General features: G+C 54.9%; 1 protein-coding gene across 1 annotated transcript; it reads right to left on the bottom strand.

Moving 5' to 3' along the window:
- Positions 1-2,665: 2,665 nt before the first annotated feature.
- On the bottom strand, positions 2,666-11,827 carry Rbbp8nl (RBBP8 N-terminal like). The gene is made up of 13 exons (XM_051185104.1): positions 11,734-11,827; positions 10,363-10,405; positions 9,527-9,622; positions 9,158-9,270; positions 8,727-8,799; positions 8,467-8,609; positions 8,290-8,372; positions 7,900-8,066; positions 6,215-6,890; positions 5,773-5,899; positions 5,400-5,461; positions 5,188-5,305; positions 2,666-3,436 (listed from the first exon to the last, which is right to left on the bottom strand). Exons 1-13 carry the CDS (start codon positions 11,792-11,794, stop codon positions 3,309-3,311), a joined length of 1,890 nt encoding a protein of 629 aa, XP_051041061.1. The 5' UTR covers positions 11,795-11,827; the 3' UTR covers positions 2,666-3,308.
- Positions 11,828-20,542: the final 8,715 nt, after the last annotated feature.

The raw sequence follows: 20,542 nt of genomic DNA, 5'->3' as shown, positions 1-20,542 counted from the left end.
GCCACGGGACCGCAAGGTCGGTGGGTGCAAGGCGCCAGTGTCTTATTCTCTTGTCCAGACGCAGTGTGCGGGGCAAGCTGCAGAGAATGGTCATTATGGGCCGCGGACTCGGGATGTGAGCCAGGCCTGGCCACTTGCCCTCCAGGCTCACAGGTTCCTCTGGGTTGGGCATCCACCCTTGGAGCCACCAGAGCCCACAGCTTCCGGGCTGTGCCAGCCAGCGGGCCCACCCGATCGCCCCACTGTCTGCAGAAGAGACCCGTCTATGGTCTGAGGACAGCTGGCACCTTCTTGGGTTGCCTAAGTTTCGGCACTGATGTGGCCTTGAGTCTGCATGGCGCTCGGTCGTCAAAGGCCAGGGCTTGAGTCTGCAGACGTTTTTTGGCTGTGTGCTGTGAGTGTATGTCCGTCCTCAGTGTAGAGAGGCTGTTGAAGCCCCCTTACATCCTGCCACCATAGGCTCTTTCCAGCTCCCAGCCTATGTTCCGGTCTCTGGCCATTGCCTGCTCTCGGGTCCTGTGGCTGCTGCCTCCGGTGCTGGGGTGGAGTTGTTGAGGGACAGGGAACCCTGGGAAGTGGCTTCTTTGCTTGGAGGAGAATCTGTCAGTGCCATGACCCACAGGAGGCCTTACTGCAAGTTCCCTCCCTGCTTTCAAGGTTCCGGCAGGCTGATCCTTCTGACGCCACCCCCTCCACTCCTTGGCAGTCTGCCTCTTTCATCCCCGCATAAGTACGCTCACCCTTACCCTGCCCTCTCCTCTTCTTCCTCGCCTTTTCCAAGCTGGCCTCTGCCAGTAATCAGTGGTAAGGTGGGCAGTTGTCTCTTCTAGTAGAATACAGGGCTTAGTCCAAGTGTGTGGTGGGCCTCCCCAGAGATAGTCATTTCCGTCAGAGGGTAGGACTAAACACCGAAGGGGTCATGGAGTCTGATGACCTGGGTGTGGTACCCTTGACGCTCAGGCTGCTGTTAGCCCCCACTAATGCCAGTGACCATGGGGTGACTCACCTGGGTTTTGGTCCCCAGTAACAATGATGTACTTGTGCGCCTAAGTTGCTTTGGCAGGGGTGAGTGAGACACTGTAGTGTTGGGCCTGTTGTTGTTCTTCTGTTACAGTTATAGGAATAAAATCTGGAGAAGGGGTGGGGGTGGTCCCGGGTGAGGGTCCCAAGTGAGTGGGGTCCCAAGGTAAGGGACCACGTAGGAGAGCACAGCAGGTTGCATAGCCGGTGAGGGTGACCAGGGCGGAGGTGGAGGGAATAACACGCCAGGCAGATAGAGCTTAAATGAGGAGTTTATTTAGAAAGGGGAGTGAGGGGGAAGGGAAGAGACACAGAGGCTCCAGGAACAGAAGAGAGAGAGAGAGAGACGGGAAGAGAAGAAGAGGGGGGTAGCTGGTGGCCAGCCAAAAGCAGGAGAGAGAGAGAGAGAGAGCAAAAGGGAGGAAGAAAGAGAAAGAGGGGGCACACTTGCTTTAAAAGGGAAACTGAGTCCCCTACGCAGCTCCATAATGAGTGATATTGGGATGACATGGCCATGGGGGGGTCTCGCCCCTCGTCAGGGGGCGGGGTCAGCAGACTGCTGGTTTCCAACACCTGTGGTGTGGTGGCTCCGGCTCCTTGATGCCAACGTGCACAATCCTCAATGGGAAAGGGACAACAAACTAATGGCCAACAGAAGCCACTGTCAAATGGAGATGGCAAAGATGTGTGTCCTCAACAGGGTGCCATGGATGTGGGCCTAGCCCTAGAGCTGGACCCCAATGCTGGCAGGCACTGTGGGGTTTGAGGGGCATTTAGGCAGGAATTTGGCTACTTCCTGGGTGTGGTGTTGTGGTGTGTTCCCTCACAGAACAAACTCCAGGAGCTTAGAGTAGAGCATACAGCTTGCGTTTTATTTAATTTTGGAAAAAAAAAAAAAAAACTCAAGAAACCTGTAACAACTGTTTGAACACACACACACACCTACGAATGCACACATGCACACCCTTCCCCTCGGATATCCCTTGGAACTTAGTCCTTCTGGCCTCTCAGGTGGCAGGCCCCACCCAGCCCCAGTGACAGCTTCTCCCGTTCCAGAGGTTTCAGACTTACAGTTGAAACCTTACTCTACAGCACCTCTTTTAAGCTGTCGTTCCTTCTATGTGGCTTGGCCAGCTCGGGCCTTCCTCAGTTATAATCAAGGGAGTTCTGCTTGGCCTTCACTCGGACCTCTCAGCAGGCATCTAATACTCATAAAAGCATGCTAGGGCTGGGTGGTGGTGGTGCACGCCTTTAATCCTAGCACTCGGGAGGCAGAGGCAGGCAAAATTTGTGAGTTTGAGGCCAGCCTGGTTTACAAAGCCACACAGAGAAACCCTGTCTCAAAACAACAACAAATAATCACCCCCAAACAAACGAAAATCATGCTAGGAACTTTGTCTACTTGGCACACTCCTATTCATCCCTCAAAATCCTAATTTAGGTTTTAGATGTCACCTTCCTTGACCTCCCCAAGACCTCTTCTCCCTTTCTTTTCTCTTCCCACACTGGACCCTGCCTCCGTGCTTTTACCCCTTTGCCCACAGATGTCTGTCTGTGTTCTGGAAGTGGAAGCTTTTCAACTTCATACGCGCAGGTTCCCCCGAGTCTCTTCAATACCCCCCCCCCATGACCCAGTGGCTCAGGACTGATCAAACGCAAAGACTCTGACACACCAGCCTCACCAACACAGTGTTGTTAGTGTGCAGCGGCTCTTCAGAACCCAGTGCTACTTTTGCTCTGCCTTCGTGCACTTGGATCCAGTTAGTCCTGGGTCACCTGCATAAAGGGGTTAACGCCTCAGCCCTGCCAGCTGCATATATAATGCCATTCACATTCTTCCCTGAGCTCTGCGGAGGTCACATCTAACTAGGCACCCTCGCCTTTTTCCACTTTGCTGGCTGCATTTGCTCAGACTCCACAAGGGGGCGCCTGAGACCGCTGCCCGAAGCTTCCTTCCTGGCTGGAAAAGTCGGCAGGGTAGATGACCCCCATTTGCACCTGGAGGTGGGGGCGTTTCCTAGAAAAAGCAGGGGGTGGAGCTGTACCGAAGCTCCTCCCATTCCCTGCCCTGCCTCCAGGTGTTGCGCCATCTTCCTACGGTTTGGGAGGAGGAGGAGCTGTCCAGAGACCTGTGATGGGGGTGTGGCTCACCAGCCCCTCTGGAAGTAGGAAGAACCCGGGCCGCATTGACTGTTACAGGCTATCTTCAGGTTGGGTGGTTTGACTTGTGCAAGCGATAGTCTGTGACAGAAAGCCACCTCTGGGCAAGTGTCCCTCAGTCTGATGGGTTAGGACTCCTGGCAGTTGTTAATTGGGGAGGGGCTGGAATCCTCCATGTCCCTCGGGCTCTGGGGGCCATCTGCTGGAGTCAGAGATTCCTTCGGTTTCTTCTTCCCTTGAGATGGTTTCTTGGGGGCTGTGGAAAATACGAAGTTAGAAGAGGTCTTAAATGTGCTCCCTAGATGTTTCTCTGGCTTTCAACTTCTAGGCTCAGGAAAGCTCTACTTGGTGAAGTCAGTTGGCCACTCTTGTTCCTAAGAAGATGTTGAATGGCTGGAGCATGGGGCGGGGGGTGGAGGGGGAGAAGAAGAGAATGGCAAAAGGGCCATTCCTCTCACAGAGCCTGACCCCATAGTCTCTCTCACTGACACAGAGTGCAACGGAGGGGCATCTGGTTCCGGGCACGTCACACCCAGGACCTTCTGAGATGCTGGGTCTATGCAGGAGACTGTGGCTTTGGGCTAACGAACTCATCAAGCCTGAGTTCCCCCACCTGTCAGGCAGTGTCAATTCTATTTGCCAGGCGGGGTTGTAGACCCAAGGCAGAGACGACTACATATACGCCTCCCATTCTGCATGTCTCAGGATAATGCTGGGCCGTGTGGACGCCCTGCCAGGTAAAAAGGACCATGGCGCTTACAAGACTGTGCGTCTGTTCTCGCTGACCACCAGGCAGTGAGGAGTGCCACTCACAGGGAACCCGGTGCCAGCCGTCCGACCCTTGCCCAGTTCTACCTGGGAGGATAAGGGGGGGCTGGCTTGCTCCGTGTGAGAGGTGACACACTGGGTTAACCCCGTGGACCACACCCCACTCATGTTCACACAGCAGGAAGTGCTTGGAAATGACACAGGCACCCTGGCCTCCACTCGGAGCAAACACAGGCTGCGGTCAGTCCCTTTCCGGTAACAATGGCTTATTGTGGTGGCCCCAGCCTGCTCAGCTGTAGCCTGGGCAAACACAGGCCACATGCATATTAGCTTAGGTGTTCAAAGACTCACCATTGTGCTTTGGAGCAGGAAGTGTCCTGATTCTCAAGCTCGGGACCAGGCTGAGATGCCTGCTATCATATCTCGGAAAGCTGAGCTCAAAGGCACCGCCCTGGGCAAACACGTGAGCAACCCTAACCCCAAGGAAAACAGGGCTGGGGGATGTGGCTACCAAAAGGTGTGCCGAGGGTCCGAGGATGTGAGTCTCAAGGTGCTGCTTTCGGGGGGGGGGGACAGTAACAAATGACCTCAGTCCTGGTCTTTGTTTTGTCTTCCCTTTTTTTTTAGACATGGGCTCATAATAGCATAGGCTGGCCTTGAACTTGCTATATAGCTGAAGATGACAATGTGATTTACATCGTTCGATGCGGTTGGGTGTAGTTGTACATGCTTTTAATCCCAGCACTCAGGAGACAGAGACAGGAGGCAGAGCCGGAGGCCTCTCTGGCCCACAGAGTAAATTCTGGGTCAGTTAGGGCTACTTAACTTTGCTGTCTCAAAGCAAAAAAAAAAAAAAAAAAACCTCCAAATATTGAATATTGTCCCCTGTGGGAGATGTGTGTGTGGTGTGTGTGGTGTGTGTGTGTGTGTGTGTTTTGGGGATAGAAACCAGGGCCTCGTGCATGCTAGACAAGCCCTCTACTAGCTGAGAAAGCTCCCCAGCCCTGATAATCTCCACTTTTGTCCCACTCAAGTTTTATGGAGCTCTGGTGTCGGTCCTTTTGAGAGAAGGAAGTTAAGGCCCAGAAGTACTTCCGGGAGGTCATTTGGTCAGGTTTCACAGAGGCCTTTGCTAGGGAGCCTCAGGGTTTAGCTGGTCCCCAGAGGCCATGCACCAAGTGTCTAGGAGGGATTCCTACCGCATACCTTGCTCTGTTTGCCTTTGCAGGAGGAGGGTACCTTTGTCCTGAAGATCTGAGGTCCGCCTCCTCTTCTGTTGTGATCCTCCTTGGTGGTCCCCAGCGTGTCCCTGTCCCGGCATGCTTGGCTCTGCACTGGCCTCAGAGGTCAGGCCCACCTGGGCAGAAGGAGACACTCTCAGGACAATGAACACCCCCTCTCCTGCCTGGGCATCTGCCAGGGCCACATTGAATGAGTGGCTGAGGACTCACCTTGGTGTCTGACTCTTCCAGTTGCTCCAACTCTGGCCTCTGTGCCCTGAGCTTGCTGGACTCTGAAAGACACAATTGGGATCAGCCAGGCTGGTGGCCTTGGGCATGCAGCCCCAGGAGGAGGAAAATAACTCTTCAGATGAGAACATGGAGGGATTGGTGACATGCCCCGGGTCTCTTGTTGGAGATCTGAACCCAGGCCTACCTGCTAGGTACAGCCCTGTGGGTTGGTGTCCTCCCTCCCTCAAAATGGATAGAGCCATGTCTTCTGGGCCTCAGAGCCTCTATCCACAGTGGGAGAGACCCAACTGGAGTCCAGCAGGCGGCCACTCACCTCCCTTCCCTCTGCACTCGTTCTGAGTGCTGACTTTACCTGTGGTCCCATCCGGGTCAGATCTCTGCAGGTGGGGTACTGGTCTGGGCCTTCCTCCAGCCTCCTCCGCTGTCCTTCCAGGAGAGGCCAGGCTGGCATGGATCCCTGGGAGGGGGTGTGAGGTGTCCTGGGAGAGGTGAATTAATAGTTTGAGTCTCTCTCTCTCTCTCCCTCCCCCTCTCTCTCTCTCCCTCCCCCTCTCTCTCTCTCCCTCCCTCTCTCTCTCTCTCTCTGTGTGTGTGTGTGTGTGTGTGTGTGAAGATGAGACAACTCCATCTTCAGGCGGTAGTAGGTGTGCATCCTTTCCTTCCTCATGTGAACAGGGAAGCCACGCTGTACCAACTGATGCGGGAGAGAGAAGGCAGCCCAAGGAGGTGTAAATGCTGTCCTGCAGTGCGGGGGGGGGGGGCATAGAGGGTGAGCACAGGGCTGGGACCCTTACCTGGGGAGCTGGGTGTTCTTCAGGCTCTTGAGCTCTGCTCTGTGTGGTGCTGGGAGTATGGGGGCTACGAGGTACAGGTCTGAACAAGGTGGGCAGCTTGGGGCTGTGAGTGCGGACAACTGAGATGCTGAGTGGCAAAGGTTGACCAGTGGATCTGGGGACGTCCCTACACCTTCCCCGGTCAGACAGGTCCAGAGGCTTGTCTGGGGGGCAGTCCTGAGTGGTCACATGTGTCTCCTCCTTCCCTGTGGGGCTACATTGGCCTTCGGACTGAGGATGCCACCCATCAGGCTGGGCCTGTGTGCTTAGAGCTGTCCTGGGGGTCTCACTCTCAGAATCTGAGCCAGCTGGTGGGGAAGGTGACGCGTCTTCTTGTGCCGATGGGACCCTCAAGCTGGCACTGCCTGCCCGTGCCCGCAGCTGTTGCTGGATCAGCAGCAGCAATACTCCTTCCAGCCGTGGGTCCTGTATGCCCACCGAGGCACCAGGCTCCCATGCCTCGGCCTCTCTAGTCTTCAGGCCCTGGGGCAGGGGGCTATTGGCAGCTGTAGCAGGAGCCAGGGGGCTGCTGTGGGGGCTGTGCAGGTGGCGGTTCAGGAGGCAGAGGCGATCCGTCTGAAGGGAGCGCTTCAGGGTCTCGTAGGCTATGGCTGACGGCTGGCAGGCCCGCAGGAAGCTAGGGAAGAGAAGAGTGATGATACTGGCCCTTGGCCAGCAGTGACTGGCTAAGTGAGCTCCCAGAGGGAGGACAATAGGCAGGTCACTTCATGGATGGTCAAGCAAACCACCTGAGGTCATATGGCCATGGGAGAGAGGGCAGGTTCTCATGCCCTCGTTCTGGAGGCCGCTACGTATAGAAGGTGGCAAATTTGGCTACAGAGGACCCAGAGCCTGCACACTGGGTCCTCTGTCTTCTCCTGTGCCTTAGTTAGGTTTAGCTGTCAACTTGACACAACCTAATGTCACCTGAGAAGACAGTCTCAGTTGAGAGGGCTGCCCAGATCTGATTGGCTGATGTGTGGGGGATTGTTTTAATCATTAACTGATGTAGGAGAGCTCAGTCCAGGGTGGGTGGCACCATCCCCTGGGCAAATGCTCCTTGGCTGTATAAGAGGGCTGGCTGAACGCTAGTGTAAGAGCCAGCTAGCAAGCATCCTCCTCCACGGTGTCTGCTGGCTGTACTTCCTTGGCAGTGAGTTCTCTGATAGAGGTAACACTCAGAGAATAATAGCAAGCAGGCCTGTCTTCAAGTTCCTGCTTGAGTTTCTGCCATGATTTCAATGGTGAACCTCTGCCTGTGAGCTGAAATAACCCTTTCTTTCCTTAAGCTGACTTTGGACAGAGCTTTTGTTTATCACGGACACAGAATGTGAACTAGAACATCTTGGGGACGGGTGGCGTACCAGCTACCGAGAGTGGCCCTCCCATCTATCTTCCACAGCCCCACTGGCTCTGCTGGGCAATGAGACTTGGACTTTACATAGGCCTTCTGAGTGTCCCAGCCAAGGTGTATACCAGTGTCCTGCCTCCACCACGGCCTGGTCACTCAGGAGATGTGAGAACTGCGAATCAACCAGGGTGTCCCGAGACGTCAATTCGGGGACTGAGCAGCACTTCCCCGGCTGCTGGTCCTCTACTATGGGCCACCAGCAGAGAGCTGCTCTCAGTGGTGGGAAGGGCCTCACCTGTCCACAGGGAAGCCACGTTCATATGTTGGGCTGGGTGGGCCGCTTCTGGCGGATGGCGGCGGGGGTGTTCCATTGGCAATGCCACAGTCCGGTGGGCAGGCCCGGGAGCCAGGCCGCACCACGGCTACTGTTGAGTGCAGTTGGTTGGAGATGCACTGAGGGCTCTGTACAGGGTGGGCAGGTCAGCCAGGCAGGGCACCTCACCCAGGGTTGCCTCTCCCACCTCACATGAAGCTCAGTATCCCCGTGCGGCCCGGGGACAGGCCTGCCGGGTGTGAAGCTGGCGCATAGCACCTTGCGCACAGCAGGACTATGGCTGCCAGCCCGCTCGCTCGCCTGGACGGCAGTGAGTGTTGGGGTGCGGGGGGTTAGGACCCATGTCCTCACCATGTCCAGGGCCCTTGGCTCAGGCAGGTTGGCAGCTGGGGAGATTCTGGCCACTGGAGATGCCCTGTGGCTCGGCACCTTATCTGTGGGGGGAAGAGTGACAGGGAGGGAGCTAGGGAGAAGCTGTGGGGTCAGCCAGGCACCCAGTCTCCCAGCTTGCCTACTGTCCCCGTGGACCTGCGCCTGGCGGTTCTTCCTCAGCCTTCTCTGGGCCTCCTGGCGGGTTCTCGGTGGCGCCCTTCCGGTTACCAGGGGAAAGGAGTGGCTTGGGTGATGGGGGCTCCGAAGTGTCCTCCCAGGCCTGGAGTGCAGCCTTGTCTCTGGAGAGGACACAAGGCTGGTGAGGATGATGCAGAAGCTGGAGCCTCCGAGGCAGGCAGGCCGCCACTCTGTGGGGCAGGGTTCTAGGAAGACTGGGCCGGTCCTGCCCCACTCACCCCAGGCTCCGGAGTCTCTTCACTTCTTCCTTCAGGGTCTTGTTTTCCTCCCGCAGTCCATTCATCTCATTGGCTGCAAAGAGTGGCGGCGATTGGAGGCATTGGAGGATGGAGGCAAGGGACTCCCACAATACCAGGGACGCCCTCCTCGTCCGTCTTGCTCTAGCCTGGCACATACGTAGCATGAGGGAAGATGATGATACTGGGTGTGGCATGGTGCTGGGTAAACCTCTGTCTGAGGTGTGCGGAAGGGTGAAGTGGGCACTCCAGCTTGTCCCTAGGGCTCCCCAGGAAGGTCAGTCAGGAGAGTCAGGAATGCCCTGGCCCCGGGAACTGACGTGAGAACAGACAGGCCGCTGGGGGCCCCGTCCCACATGTGTGTCTGGGAACCAGAGTGTCCCTGGGGTACCTGGCCTGTGGGTGTGACTCACTGAGGATGCAGAGGTGCTGCAGGCTCTGTAGGTGTGCACTTTCTAGTTCCAGCTGCTTCTTTTTGGCCAGCTCCTGGGTGACCATGCAGCGATCGCATAAGCCAGCCCGCAGCCTGGGGGCAGAAGTCACACTGAGGCAGATGTTTGGTTCTTTCTGCCAGGTTGCCAGTACACATCCTGCCTTTCCCGGCTGTGTTCCATGGTCCCCCTAGGCCTGTCCCCTGTCAGGGGCTTAGCATCCCATGATTGGGAAGGAATTTTGGAAAGCAGGTTCTCTTAACGGTTCTGCGAAGCCCTGCAGTGGAGACGTCTGTCTGGCTTGGCCTTTGCTAAAAGCGCCCACATTGGCTCCGGAAGGATCCGCCTTACCTGTTCTCCAGCACCCTCAGGTTCTCCTTCAGTGCCTTCTGTTGCTCCCGGAGCTGGTGGTTCTTGGCGAAGAGCTCCTCTACTCTCCGTGCATCCCTGTGTGGCAAACAGCCGAGGTGGGCTGCTGGTCTTGATGCCTACTGTAGTGTGGGTTTGGGAGGATCCTCCCTGGAAGCTCCTTGTGGGGACCTGTCCTGGAGTGTGGCTCTTCAAAGGGGGCTCAGTTCTACCCTTGCGGATAGAGCTGCCTTCATGCTACCTCAGCTATGGCGCATACGGGGACCCTGCTCTGGGCCATTGTTTCTCATCCTGTGGGTCGTGACTCCTTGGGGGTCAAATAACCCTTTTACAAGGGTCACCTAAGACCATCGGAAAACACAGCTCCATAGTAGTATCAAAATTACAGGGATGAAGTAGAAATGAGAATAATTTTAGGATTGGGGTCTGCACAACATGAGGAACTGTGTTGAAGGATAACAGCGTTAGGGAGGTTGAGAACCAGTGGTTTAGTCAGAGATGGGGCATAGGAAGGCGAACTACAGGCCAGCCAGCAGCAACTGAGGCTGGCTGTTGGACCTCACGACAAATACTGTCACGGGTGCTTTGGTCTCCGTCGGTCTCCTTGGGGCTGACATCCCATGGTCCACTCCTGCTCTAGCATGTAAGTAGTATGTCACCTTGGCCTAGAGACTCCCTGCCCCTCTCCCTACCACACTGCTTCCCTTCTTCATTTGGGATGCTGTGTGTGCTGCCTCCTGGATCCTTGGGGGCAGTGTGGGTGGCCATGGCCTGTGGGAGCAACTGTCCCTTCCACCGGCTCAGCTGGGCTGACTCACCGGTACCGCTCCGAGTTCAGTACTAGAAGCTTGTTCTGCAGGCCTGGCAGAGAGAATGGAGAGGTGCAGATCAGGCCCAGCCTCTTCACAGCGCGGGTAGGGCTGAGGCACGAAGGGGAAGCTCCTGCCCTGGTTGTCACATGGGATCCTCTCCAGACTCCTGCTATCTGCCTTGTAAGCGTGTGGGGAGGACATCCCATCTGTACCCGCTGCCCAGATGTTCTGGTTTCCTGAACTGAGGCTTGGGACTCTATCCTGGAAGTGGCTGGCCACTTGGTAGGAGCAGAGAGTGGCTACTTTTTTTTTTTTTAATGGGGCAGCGCTAATGTTAAGCAAGGGAAGCTAGATATGCTCCTAACTTCTGGACCTGCCAATGTCTACTTAGAATGGGATGGGAAGGCTGGCACCTGTCTTTCTCTTCTACTTAGGTTCTACTCAGTCTTCAAAGCAGCAGGATCTCAGGGCGGGGATCTCGGGGCGGGGCCATCTTCTCTCTCAGCGGCTGCAACTTCTTTGCCCCCAGGGTTCAGCAGCCTCTGCCCCACCCTGAGTTCCCGTGTACCCAACTTTAAGTAGGCGAGGGTTGTCTGCCAGCCCAAACCAATTGGCAAAAAAGGTCCACTCCTCTTTAGGGAGTGGCCTGGTCTCCTCTTGGTCAGTGCTGACTCCTCCCCTGTCAAGATGAAACCCTACCAACCCTAGCTTGTATGGCCATGCTTCTAGGACATTTCCAATAACACTAGATGTGCGACCAACTGGCTTTCTGAGCAAGTTCTCGCTGACACACTCCTCTTTGGGATCCAGTGAGGCCGATCCCAGCCTGGGTAGGCCTGGGGGTTCCCAGAAGGACAGACTGGCTTCTTCCCTGAGGCTTGGGGAGTGTCTGGCTGCCTTGACCTTCAGATGGCCCTTTCTGGAAGGCCTCCAAGTACTGAATTGGAACTGCAGTGCTGTAGACGGAGGGCACCCTGAGCAGCGGGGATCTTAGCAGATGGCCTTAGGAGCCTCTAGAGTGGGCAGCCTCTCCTTCTGGGTGAGGAGCCGTTGTACGAGAGCTGCCTGCCAGCCCTCTGAGAGGGCACCGCAGGGACATGCTTGGGGGCTGGATGCAGCTTGTAGTCATGAGGTGTTGACGGTGATCCCCAAATATTTCCTCTCCTGGTATACACCATAGGGTGTAGATATTCTGGATGAGGAAGTACTCGGAACCAAGTCTGGGCCAACACTGGGCATCTGAATGCTTGGCAACTTGTGTCCTTGGGTCAGGATTCTGTCCTCCAACAGACTTACTGAGTACCAGACGGGGTCATTGGAAGCTCCCTAAGCTGCCCAGAACCCCCAAGAGCATTTTCCTTTCTGCTGACCACTCACCCAGGACCTCCCTCTCATGGGCATCCTTCAGTCTGTTCAGTGACTCCATGAAGCTGTCCATGGCTCCTTGTGTGCTGGCCACTCTGCGCTCCTATGAGGAGGGTTGGGACTTTTACAGCCCTTCTGGGTCCAGCCTGCAGAGAGGAGAGTGGGGAGAGGGGTTGATTTAAGTAGGGGACGTGGGCTGAAAAGTAGGTGAACTTTCCATGTTCACTGTGAGGGGCTGCTCAGGGGAAGGGTAGAGAGTAAATGGCCACAGGAGCTCACTGAGCAGACATCTATGGTGTGGGGACAGAAACCAGGAAGGAGGCGAGCTCCCAAACTGCTTACAGAGCCACCCGAGCTCCAGTGGAAGTGATAGCTGGTGGGTCTGTGTTTGGCAGGTGAGGGGTATGGTAATGAAGAACTGGGGGGACCCTCAGCTAGCGGCTGGGAGCTGAGGCCCATCCCAAGGAGGGCTGTCCTTGTGGGTTAACTAACCCCCCCAATGCTGACTGCCAGAGGCTGACTCAGCTGCCTTTTTTTCTTCCTTGAATTCAATACAGGTATCACTTTTATCATCAGAGCCATCCAACCCTCAAGACATCTCCAGGAACTTCATTCCCAGTGGGGGAAACTGAAGTTCAAAGAGGTCTTGCCCTTTCACAGGGGAGGTAGAATTGAACTCCGACCCAGTATGAGCTTGGGATGTTTTCCAGAGAGCCCTTTGCTCATCTGTGTAGGCCTTACCTTGCTAAGGGCTAGGAGGTGGGACCAGCTGGCTGGGACAAACAGGGCTAGGAAGGCACCTGTAATTCCACTCAGACTCGCCCAGCGGGTGGCTCTCTCCAGGCCCCTAGCATCTGCTTTATGGGCTGGGCCAACACCTCTAGAGGAACTGGTCAAGGGATCCTGAGGTGCCTGTAGGCTTGGGCGAGTCCTGTATGGGCTCTGGGTCCATATGCTGTTTTCTTTCTGTATTCTAGCCTGTCACACACACACCACTTGGCTGTTATCCTCAAGGTCCCCAAAGGGAAGTCCTGAATTCTCTGCTGTACGCTGGCTTAGTTCCTTCAGATCTAGATGGTGCATCCTGTCCAGGGACCCAGGGCCATGACAAGACCAAGCTATAGGGATGATGTGGCTTCCCTGGTAGGCAGATGGCAGAGACACATATGACTGAGATAAAGTGAAAGTCAGTTTTCTGGGGCCCTGCCATGCCTAGAGTGTCCCTGTATCCAGCATCTACCATTCTGGAGTTTTGGGGGTCTGGGCAGGGAAAGGAAATTGAGGGGTGGTTAGTCACCTGGGTGCTTTCTGAAGAAAGCCTTGGCATTTTGGTGCAGAAATGGGTGACCATGGGTAGAATGAACTTTTAAAATGGCTTTTTAAAAATACATAGGCCTATGCCCCGAAGCCTTGTGCAACAGGTCAGCAGAGTGGCTGTCCTCAGTAGGGCTGCTCTGTGAGTCTAGGCTTGCTGAAGTTGGCTAGCAACTTGGGAACGCAGGGAACTCTAGGTGGGTGTGGGTCAAGGTTGTATTTTACATCCTGCTGTAGGGAGCTATGAAGTGAGGAGAAGCCTGGAAGAGTAAACCCTGAAGGGTAGAGCCCAGGGGTACGTAAGGGGTGCTTTGGGGCTGTAACCACAGATCGGTGGTGGGGTAGGAAGAGACCTGAGCCCTAAGCCTGAACCTTAGGGGTCCCTAGACAGGGCCCTCACTCCGGAAGGTCTGAGTGGGCCCCGAATCCCTGGGAAGGAGCTGGAAAAGGACAAGGCTACAGAGCAGCCTCTGCTGCGTCTTTTGTTGCTGCCTGGGCGGTTGGGGAGGCAGGCACAAAGTTGGGAGCAGCTGCCACCTACACAGACATTACACACCTTCAGGCCTACTCTGCCTCCCTTTGTCTGTGAAGACACAGGGACAGAGGTGGGGTTTTGTTCGGAATCGAAGCTGGCAAGAGGCAGGAGGCTGCATGCGAGATACGGCTTCTATGTGGACAGGTTGAGCCCTACTCAAACCAACTCTGTGCAGCTCACCAGAACAAATCAGAGCTTGTCGCTTGCTAAACTGGGTCCCTCCCCTGTCAGAGCCTAGGAAAGCACCCTACAGCGAGGAAGCCTGAGGAGCAGCAGAAGCCTTCGGTCACATGTTCTCACTAGGAGGCATACTGTAAACTCTGCCCAACTCCCAGGAAGCCAGCTTGAAGCTCAGCCTCGCTCCCTGTACCCATCCCCCAGTCCCTCACTTGCTCCAAGGATCTCCACTTGCCCCATGGAACCTCTAATTCTCAAGAGTCCCTACTGGCACCTCCAGGTTCCCATTTACATTCTAGGGCACCTATATGCTCTGTGGGAGCCTCTGCTGCCTCAAGCGCCTCTACGACCTTTCCAGGAGCCCCACCTGAACCTCAGACCCCCCCTCCCCGCTCTATAGAGCCATACCTGTTCTGTAGAGCCTCCACCTGCTTCTCAGGACTCCCACATACTCTTCAGGCTCACCTACCTCAGACCAGCTGCCCCTCAATCTCCCCAGAGTGGCCTCTGAGAGGAGGCAGGGGTTCCCCATTGCCAATTACGGCAGGCCAGCAGGCTGGTGTCTCAGAGGAGAGCCACTGCCCCAGCCCGGAGTGCCAGCCCCGACTTTTAAGTACAATTCTTGTCCTTCCTATGTATAGCCTTGGGTAAGTCGCTTTACCCCCTAAGCCCCTGACTCCTCTTCTGGGGGGGTGGGGTAATGACACACCCATGCCCTGTACTGGGTTTCTGTAAGAGTCCCACCAGCGTCACATGTTCCAGGTGAAAGGCAGGTGATGCGTATTCTGTGTGTGGCAGAGAGAACCCTGAACTTCTTATCGCTCGCATGTACAGCCCCCCAGAGGGCTGACAGTGCCCTCCCTCCTTGTGACAGGCCCGAGTCTCACAAACAAAAAGACCTTTTGTAGGAAGAGAAATCCCTCCTCATGTTCAGAGCAGAGGCCTGTTATCAACGGTGGCCACAGAGTGCTCACTAGTCCGTGGTTTTGGTGGCCACAGAGTGCTCACTAGTCCGTGGTTTTGGTGGCCATTCCCAGGGAAGGTGCTATCCGTTCTCTACAGGTGAGGGCTCATGGTCCCAGCTGTAACTCTCAGTAAGACCAGGTGCTTTCTGGCCCAGCGGCAAAGCCCAAGTGGTGGGTCAGTGGCCATACCTGGTCAGTGTTCTATGGGGTCTCCTGTCGCTGGCGGGTGATGGCAGCTGGCTTCCTTCCCTTTCTAGAGTGCTAAATCGGAGTGCTGCACCGAGGCTGTCCTTAATGCCTAGCCCCTTTCTTCTAGTGGGCCTTCATTCTGTTTCTTCGAGGATGAGGGGTTGGTTGGTCCACCCATCCACAGAAAGCAGCCATGGCCACAGCGGTGGTAATGACAGCAGAAGCTCCTGTACACAGCACAGCAGCACCTTGTATGTACCTTGTGAGGGATTTTCTGGCTCAGGGACGTTAACATCTCCCCAGGAAGCCAAGCTATTACCTGGCCTGCTGTCTACCTTGACAGGCCACCCTAGGGCCAGGAACACCACCAGAATGGGATTGGAGTCCATTTGGCTTTGGAGAAAGTACTGAGTACCCCATGCTATGCAATCAGCCTCCAAGACATAAGCAGACAAGAGGCGAGGAGGTGGAGGCTGGATTTGAACCAAAGATGAGCTGCTTCCACCTCCTCTCATTCTGTGTGGGAGACTGCGGTGATGGGCAAAGCATCTCCCATAGTGGTTTTAGCCAAACTACTTGTCTGGGCCTTTGTTTCCCCCTTCGTGAGTCTGGTGGTGGTGACTGGGAGACATGGATCTGATATGTAATGGGATTCCATACCTGATCCAGGGGGCCAGGCAGGGAACGGGGTGCTTCTAATCCCATGTGCTCCCACGTGACCTTCTTAATCACCCACGGCAGCTATTATTTTATACAGATCTGAGACGTTATCTACCTGCAATCATCAGCTCATGAGAGATACAGCCTAGATACAAAGAGGCCCCCTGGCAACCTCGGGTCAGCCTGTGTGGCAAGCTCTTTGCAGAGGTTTTCTTACTTAGGAGGGTGTCTTCTGGTATCTTTTTGACACATAAACCCCCATAGACAGGGTAGCCACCACAGACAGACAGAGCAACATCTCCAGTTGGAGAACCCCACATCTGTGTATACATGCTAAAAGTAAATGCCTTTGCGCAACTTCAGCCCATCCCTTGCCATACACACAACCCTTAGATGGGGCTAGGGAAGGCTGTGTACACACAGGCAGGTGGACACAGACATTTGCATGTCTCCTGCTTGTGTGCACACCGCTTGCCTGGGCACAAGTCAAAGAATAAGGCAGATTTGCAGCTCAGGTAACAGAGGGCCATGCAACCTGACTCCAACCTCCTAGGCTGGGGGCAGGAGACGGAGTAGACTAGTGACTGATCCTACTGTCTCCCACTGCCTGCTGCAATGCTGCAGCAGCTACCGACTCAGTCTCAGGTCCTGGCATGGTCCCCTGCCAAGCTCAAGAGTTGTGGTGGCTGGACCTGGCTGCACAGACACCGAGGAGCTAGGCAGTCAGAGGTCTAGGACACCAGCCTATTCCTAGGCCCTGGAGCCCCCTGTAGAGATTGGGGCCGCCGTGCCAGCATTTGCTGCCCCCAAAGCTCTGCCCGGGAAACCCTTGAGCCTGCCTCTCCTTGCTTGGTCCCCAGGACCAGGCATCAGGCAGTCCTCCATTCCTCCCACAGGAGAAGGCAGGCCAGCCTTCCTGTCCCTGCCTCCCGCCGCCTCCCAGGCCCTCTGCTTCCTGCCTTCTGCCTCCCGGCCTCCTGTTCTGAAGCCTGAGCTGCGTCTCCAGCCCCCAAGGTGAGCACCCAACACTCCAGTCCACCCAGCTCCTGGAAGGGCCCTCCCTGCCTGTTGTAACTCTGTACTCACATGGCCCCTTGGCCGGCCTTGGACCTCCAGGGACCTCGGTCCTGGGTGATCCCCTTCTGGGAGAGATAGGAGCAAGCAGTATGAACTTGCAAGACAGAATTTTGACCAAACCAGCCCGACAGGTTTCCGATTCTCCCAGCCGGGAGCTGCAAGGAGGCAGGGACTGCCCAAAGCCGTCCGACTGGTCCGGCCATCTCAGGGAGAGTGGAAGAACCGGCTGGCCATGTGCATAGAGCTGGGTTGTTTCCCCATAATCCAAGCTGCCTGGGTGCCTTAGCTTGACCATCCCAAGGAGCATCATGTGGGGCCCTGGACAGGAGCACTGGCTAGCCCAGGGGAACAGACAGGGTATGCAGGCATTTGTGAAGGAAGGGGAGATGCTGTTGACCTTGACACTTAGAGGTCAGATTCTAGAGGGTTCTCAGGCTGCTCACATTCAATTTGCCTTGGGCTGACTTTGGGCAGGTGACGTTTTCTTGTCCAACCTTGGTTTCCTGGTCTATGGCCGGGATGACCATGGGTAGGTAAAGTTCCCTTGTCCTGACTCAGTTTCTTAGTCTGTGGCTTGTGAATAAAAAATATAAATAAATAATAAATAAAATCCAGGACCTGTGCACAAAGAGACCTCACTGGTCTGGGGACTGTGTAGTGCCCACTATGCCCTCGCTGAGACAGACAGCTGCCTTCTGCTTGTGGTAGAGTGGGCAGGGGCTGAACCTCTGGTCTGTGGATGTCCCATGGGGGTGGGCATCTCTGGGTTTCGGGCTGGATGCCCCAACCAGATGAATCCTGGGGTGTCAATCCCCTGGGGGGATTGGCTTGGATGAGGGAGCTGGGCTCAGGGTGCTAGAAGGGCCAGGCACTGATGTCATGCCATCTTCTTTCTGAACAGTGACATCATGGCTGCACTCATGCAGGAAGCAGTGTCCTCCGAGGCCATGGATGCCCACATTACTGTCCCTTTCTGTCTTGCTCACTTGGCCATCACCATTCCCTACTTCAGCCTGTCTGGCTCTGCCCAGAAGCAAGGGGCTGCCCTGTTCATGGGGCCACAGAAGGTAGGTAGTGGGGATCCATCAGAGTAACCACGTTGATTAGGAGAGGAGGAAGTACCAGGTCTTGAAGGATAGAAGGCTTCCTCCTGCTGGCTGCTGGCCCTGGGCATCTCTAGATCCAGGATGACCTTGTCTAGGCTCCAGGAAGGGGAAAGTTCTAGGCCACAGAGCACTGTAGACACCTTCTCCTCCCTATCTCCTGGCCGGGCCTTTGTGAGACGTGTTTGCCTGCTCAGTATGTGTGTATCTGTCTGTATGTGCACCACAGGAGGGAGTGGGCATGGTCTGTGTGGGCTCAGTTTGATGTCTGGAGAAAGGGGACTTGCGTGTATGTGGATGGATGCTCTGCTTGCTTTAGGCTCTGTTGACATCTTAACCCCGAGGCGGAGGTTCTAGGGGACTTGGGCAGCAATCATGAGTGTCACCGGTGCTCTTATAGGGAGATCAGAGAGCTCCAGCTCCCTCCACCAGATGAGACAGAGAGAGAAGGTTGTCATCAGATCTGCCCTGGGACTTCCAGCATCCAGGACCACGAGAGGTACGTTTTTGCTTCCCGACAGCCCCAGCCTAAAGCATCTTGTGCAGCAGCCTATGGCGAAGCCAGATGTGGTGTACAAGTATTGGCATCTGAAAGTGGCTGGTTGTAGTCCCCCAGCTTGTGCATGTTTAACAGGTATGTGCGCTATGTACATGGGCTTGTTCTCGTGTGTGAGGCAGGTTCTACATGCTAGAGACTGTATGCGTATGTCTTGAGGCTTTGTGTGCATGTCTAGGCGACTATTTATACAACTCCTGGAGGCATGCCTTGGGACTGTGTATGTGCATACCTGGAGATTGTGTGTACATATCTGGGGTTGTGTGTACACATCTGGTGGGTTCTCTGTGGGGAGGAAGAGTCGAATCCTTCATACCAGCGGTGTAGGTTTGTGTCTGGACCAGAGCTGGAGTTTGGACACTGCAGTTCTGTCCTGCTTCTCTGTCCCCAACTCCTGCCCCAGCCAGGTCACAATCTCTCTGGGCCAGGGCCCTGTCTGCATAGTATCTTTCCTAGGCAACTCAGAAGGAGCCCTGAGGTTGCAGCTGAAGCTTTTGCCGGGGTCAGGTTCTGCCTCAGTGGGTGCTCAGCAGGGAGACCCTTGCTGCTTGGGGCTGGATGTATGGGCAGGCAAGTGGAGCTAGCAGAAAGGTGTTAGTAACTGAGCAGAGGCTGTTTTCTAAGAGATCTGTACACATGGGCCCAGCAGCCCAGCTGACGTCCCAGCAGCTGTATTATTTATAATCACCCCCAACCGGACTGGCCAGTGAATAAACAAAGGAGTCAAGCTCTGAGATGGAAGACTCCTTGCCAACCCAGAGGCAGGGCTCTGGTGTCTACACCTACGCTCCATGTGGGTAGGTGCCTCGTGGTAGCGGAGACCAGGATTTCCACTGACAAGCAGCCCAGGAGCTGACTTCTCGGGTGAGGCACTTGTCAGCCTTTTGGTTGTGGTTGTGTGGGAGGACTCATTTGGGAATATTCACCCTGAACATTAAAGACCGTCAGCTTAGTTTTATGCAACTCTGCCCCATTATGGCTGATTTTTTTTTTTTTTAATGGTGCTGGGGATAGAACTCAGGACCTTATACACACTGGTCCCCCACTGAGCTGCATCACCCCCACCCCCACCCTGGGCTAGGAGTGTATAGCTCAATAGGTAGAGTGTTTGCCTCTCACGCATGAAGTCCTGAGCTCTAACTCTACATAAATCCAAGTATGGTGGTAGAGGCCTCCATGAGTTTGAGGCCAGTCTGGGCTACGTAAGACTGTGACTCAAAAGAAAGTTTTTATTTTTTAAAATTTGAGGCAGGGTGTCACTGTGTAGTTCAGGCTGGTCTTGAACTTTCTGTTCTCCACTGGCTGCCTCCCAAGCAGCTTCAAATGTAGGTGCACCTCCAGGCCTGAGTTAGTCTTCTCCCTCTCTCTCTCCCTCCCTCCCTCCTCTCCCTCCCTTCATTTTTCCTTTCTCCCTCCCTCTCTCCCTCCCTCCCTCCTTTCTCCTTCCCTCTCTCCCTCCCTCCCTCCCTCCCTCCCTCCCTCTCTCTTTCCTTCCTTCATTTTTCCTTTCTCCCTCCCTCCCTCCCTCCCTCCCTCCCTCCCTCCCTCCCTCTCTCTTTCTTTTTTGAGACGTGGCACTGCTATGTGGTCCAAGTTGGTTCTAAACTCCTAGAACAGAGTGATCTTCTTCTCTCTGGCTTCTAAGTAGCCATGACTGCAAGTGTACACCACTATACCAGCCAATAAAACTGGGCTTTACACAATTAGTGAAAATTAGGCTGATGTAGCTCAGTTGGTGGAGTGCTAACCCAGCATGCATGAAACCCTGGGTTTGATTCTCAGCACTGCATAAAAATTGGGTGTGATGGATGCACAAATCTACACACACACACACACACACACACACACACAAACTGGGTGTGATGGATTATGGTTGCAATCTTACTTCTTAGGAAGTAGAGGCAGGAAGATCAGAAATTAAAAATCATCCTTGGTTACATAAAAATTTGAGACCCTAGGACACAGAAAATTCTGTATTGAACAAATTATAAAGCCAAATTTTAAGAGTCATGCTAGGGTCATAGTGAAAGGCACAGGAAGGCACGATCTTTCCCCCTATTCTCCCAACACAGCCTCCTCCACAGCAGACTTCCTCCATCCAGTGGTCCATCGTCACACCTGAGCCAACAATTACTTCCTGAGATATTGTTAGCACTGAAGGAGGAATAGTACTTAGGGACATGACATGGGATTGTTAAAAGTATGTCCAGGTGCTGTCTTAGTTAGGGTTAGTTGCTTAGTTGCT

Source organism: Phodopus roborovskii, unplaced genomic scaffold, assembly GCF_943737965.1.
Source record: "Phodopus roborovskii unplaced genomic scaffold, PHOROB, whole genome shotgun sequence".
NCBI classification, from domain to species: domain Eukaryota; kingdom Metazoa; phylum Chordata; class Mammalia; order Rodentia; family Cricetidae; genus Phodopus; species Phodopus roborovskii.
Note: the sequence above shows the minus strand (reverse complement) of the source record. Positions and strands in the feature narration are given on the sequence as shown.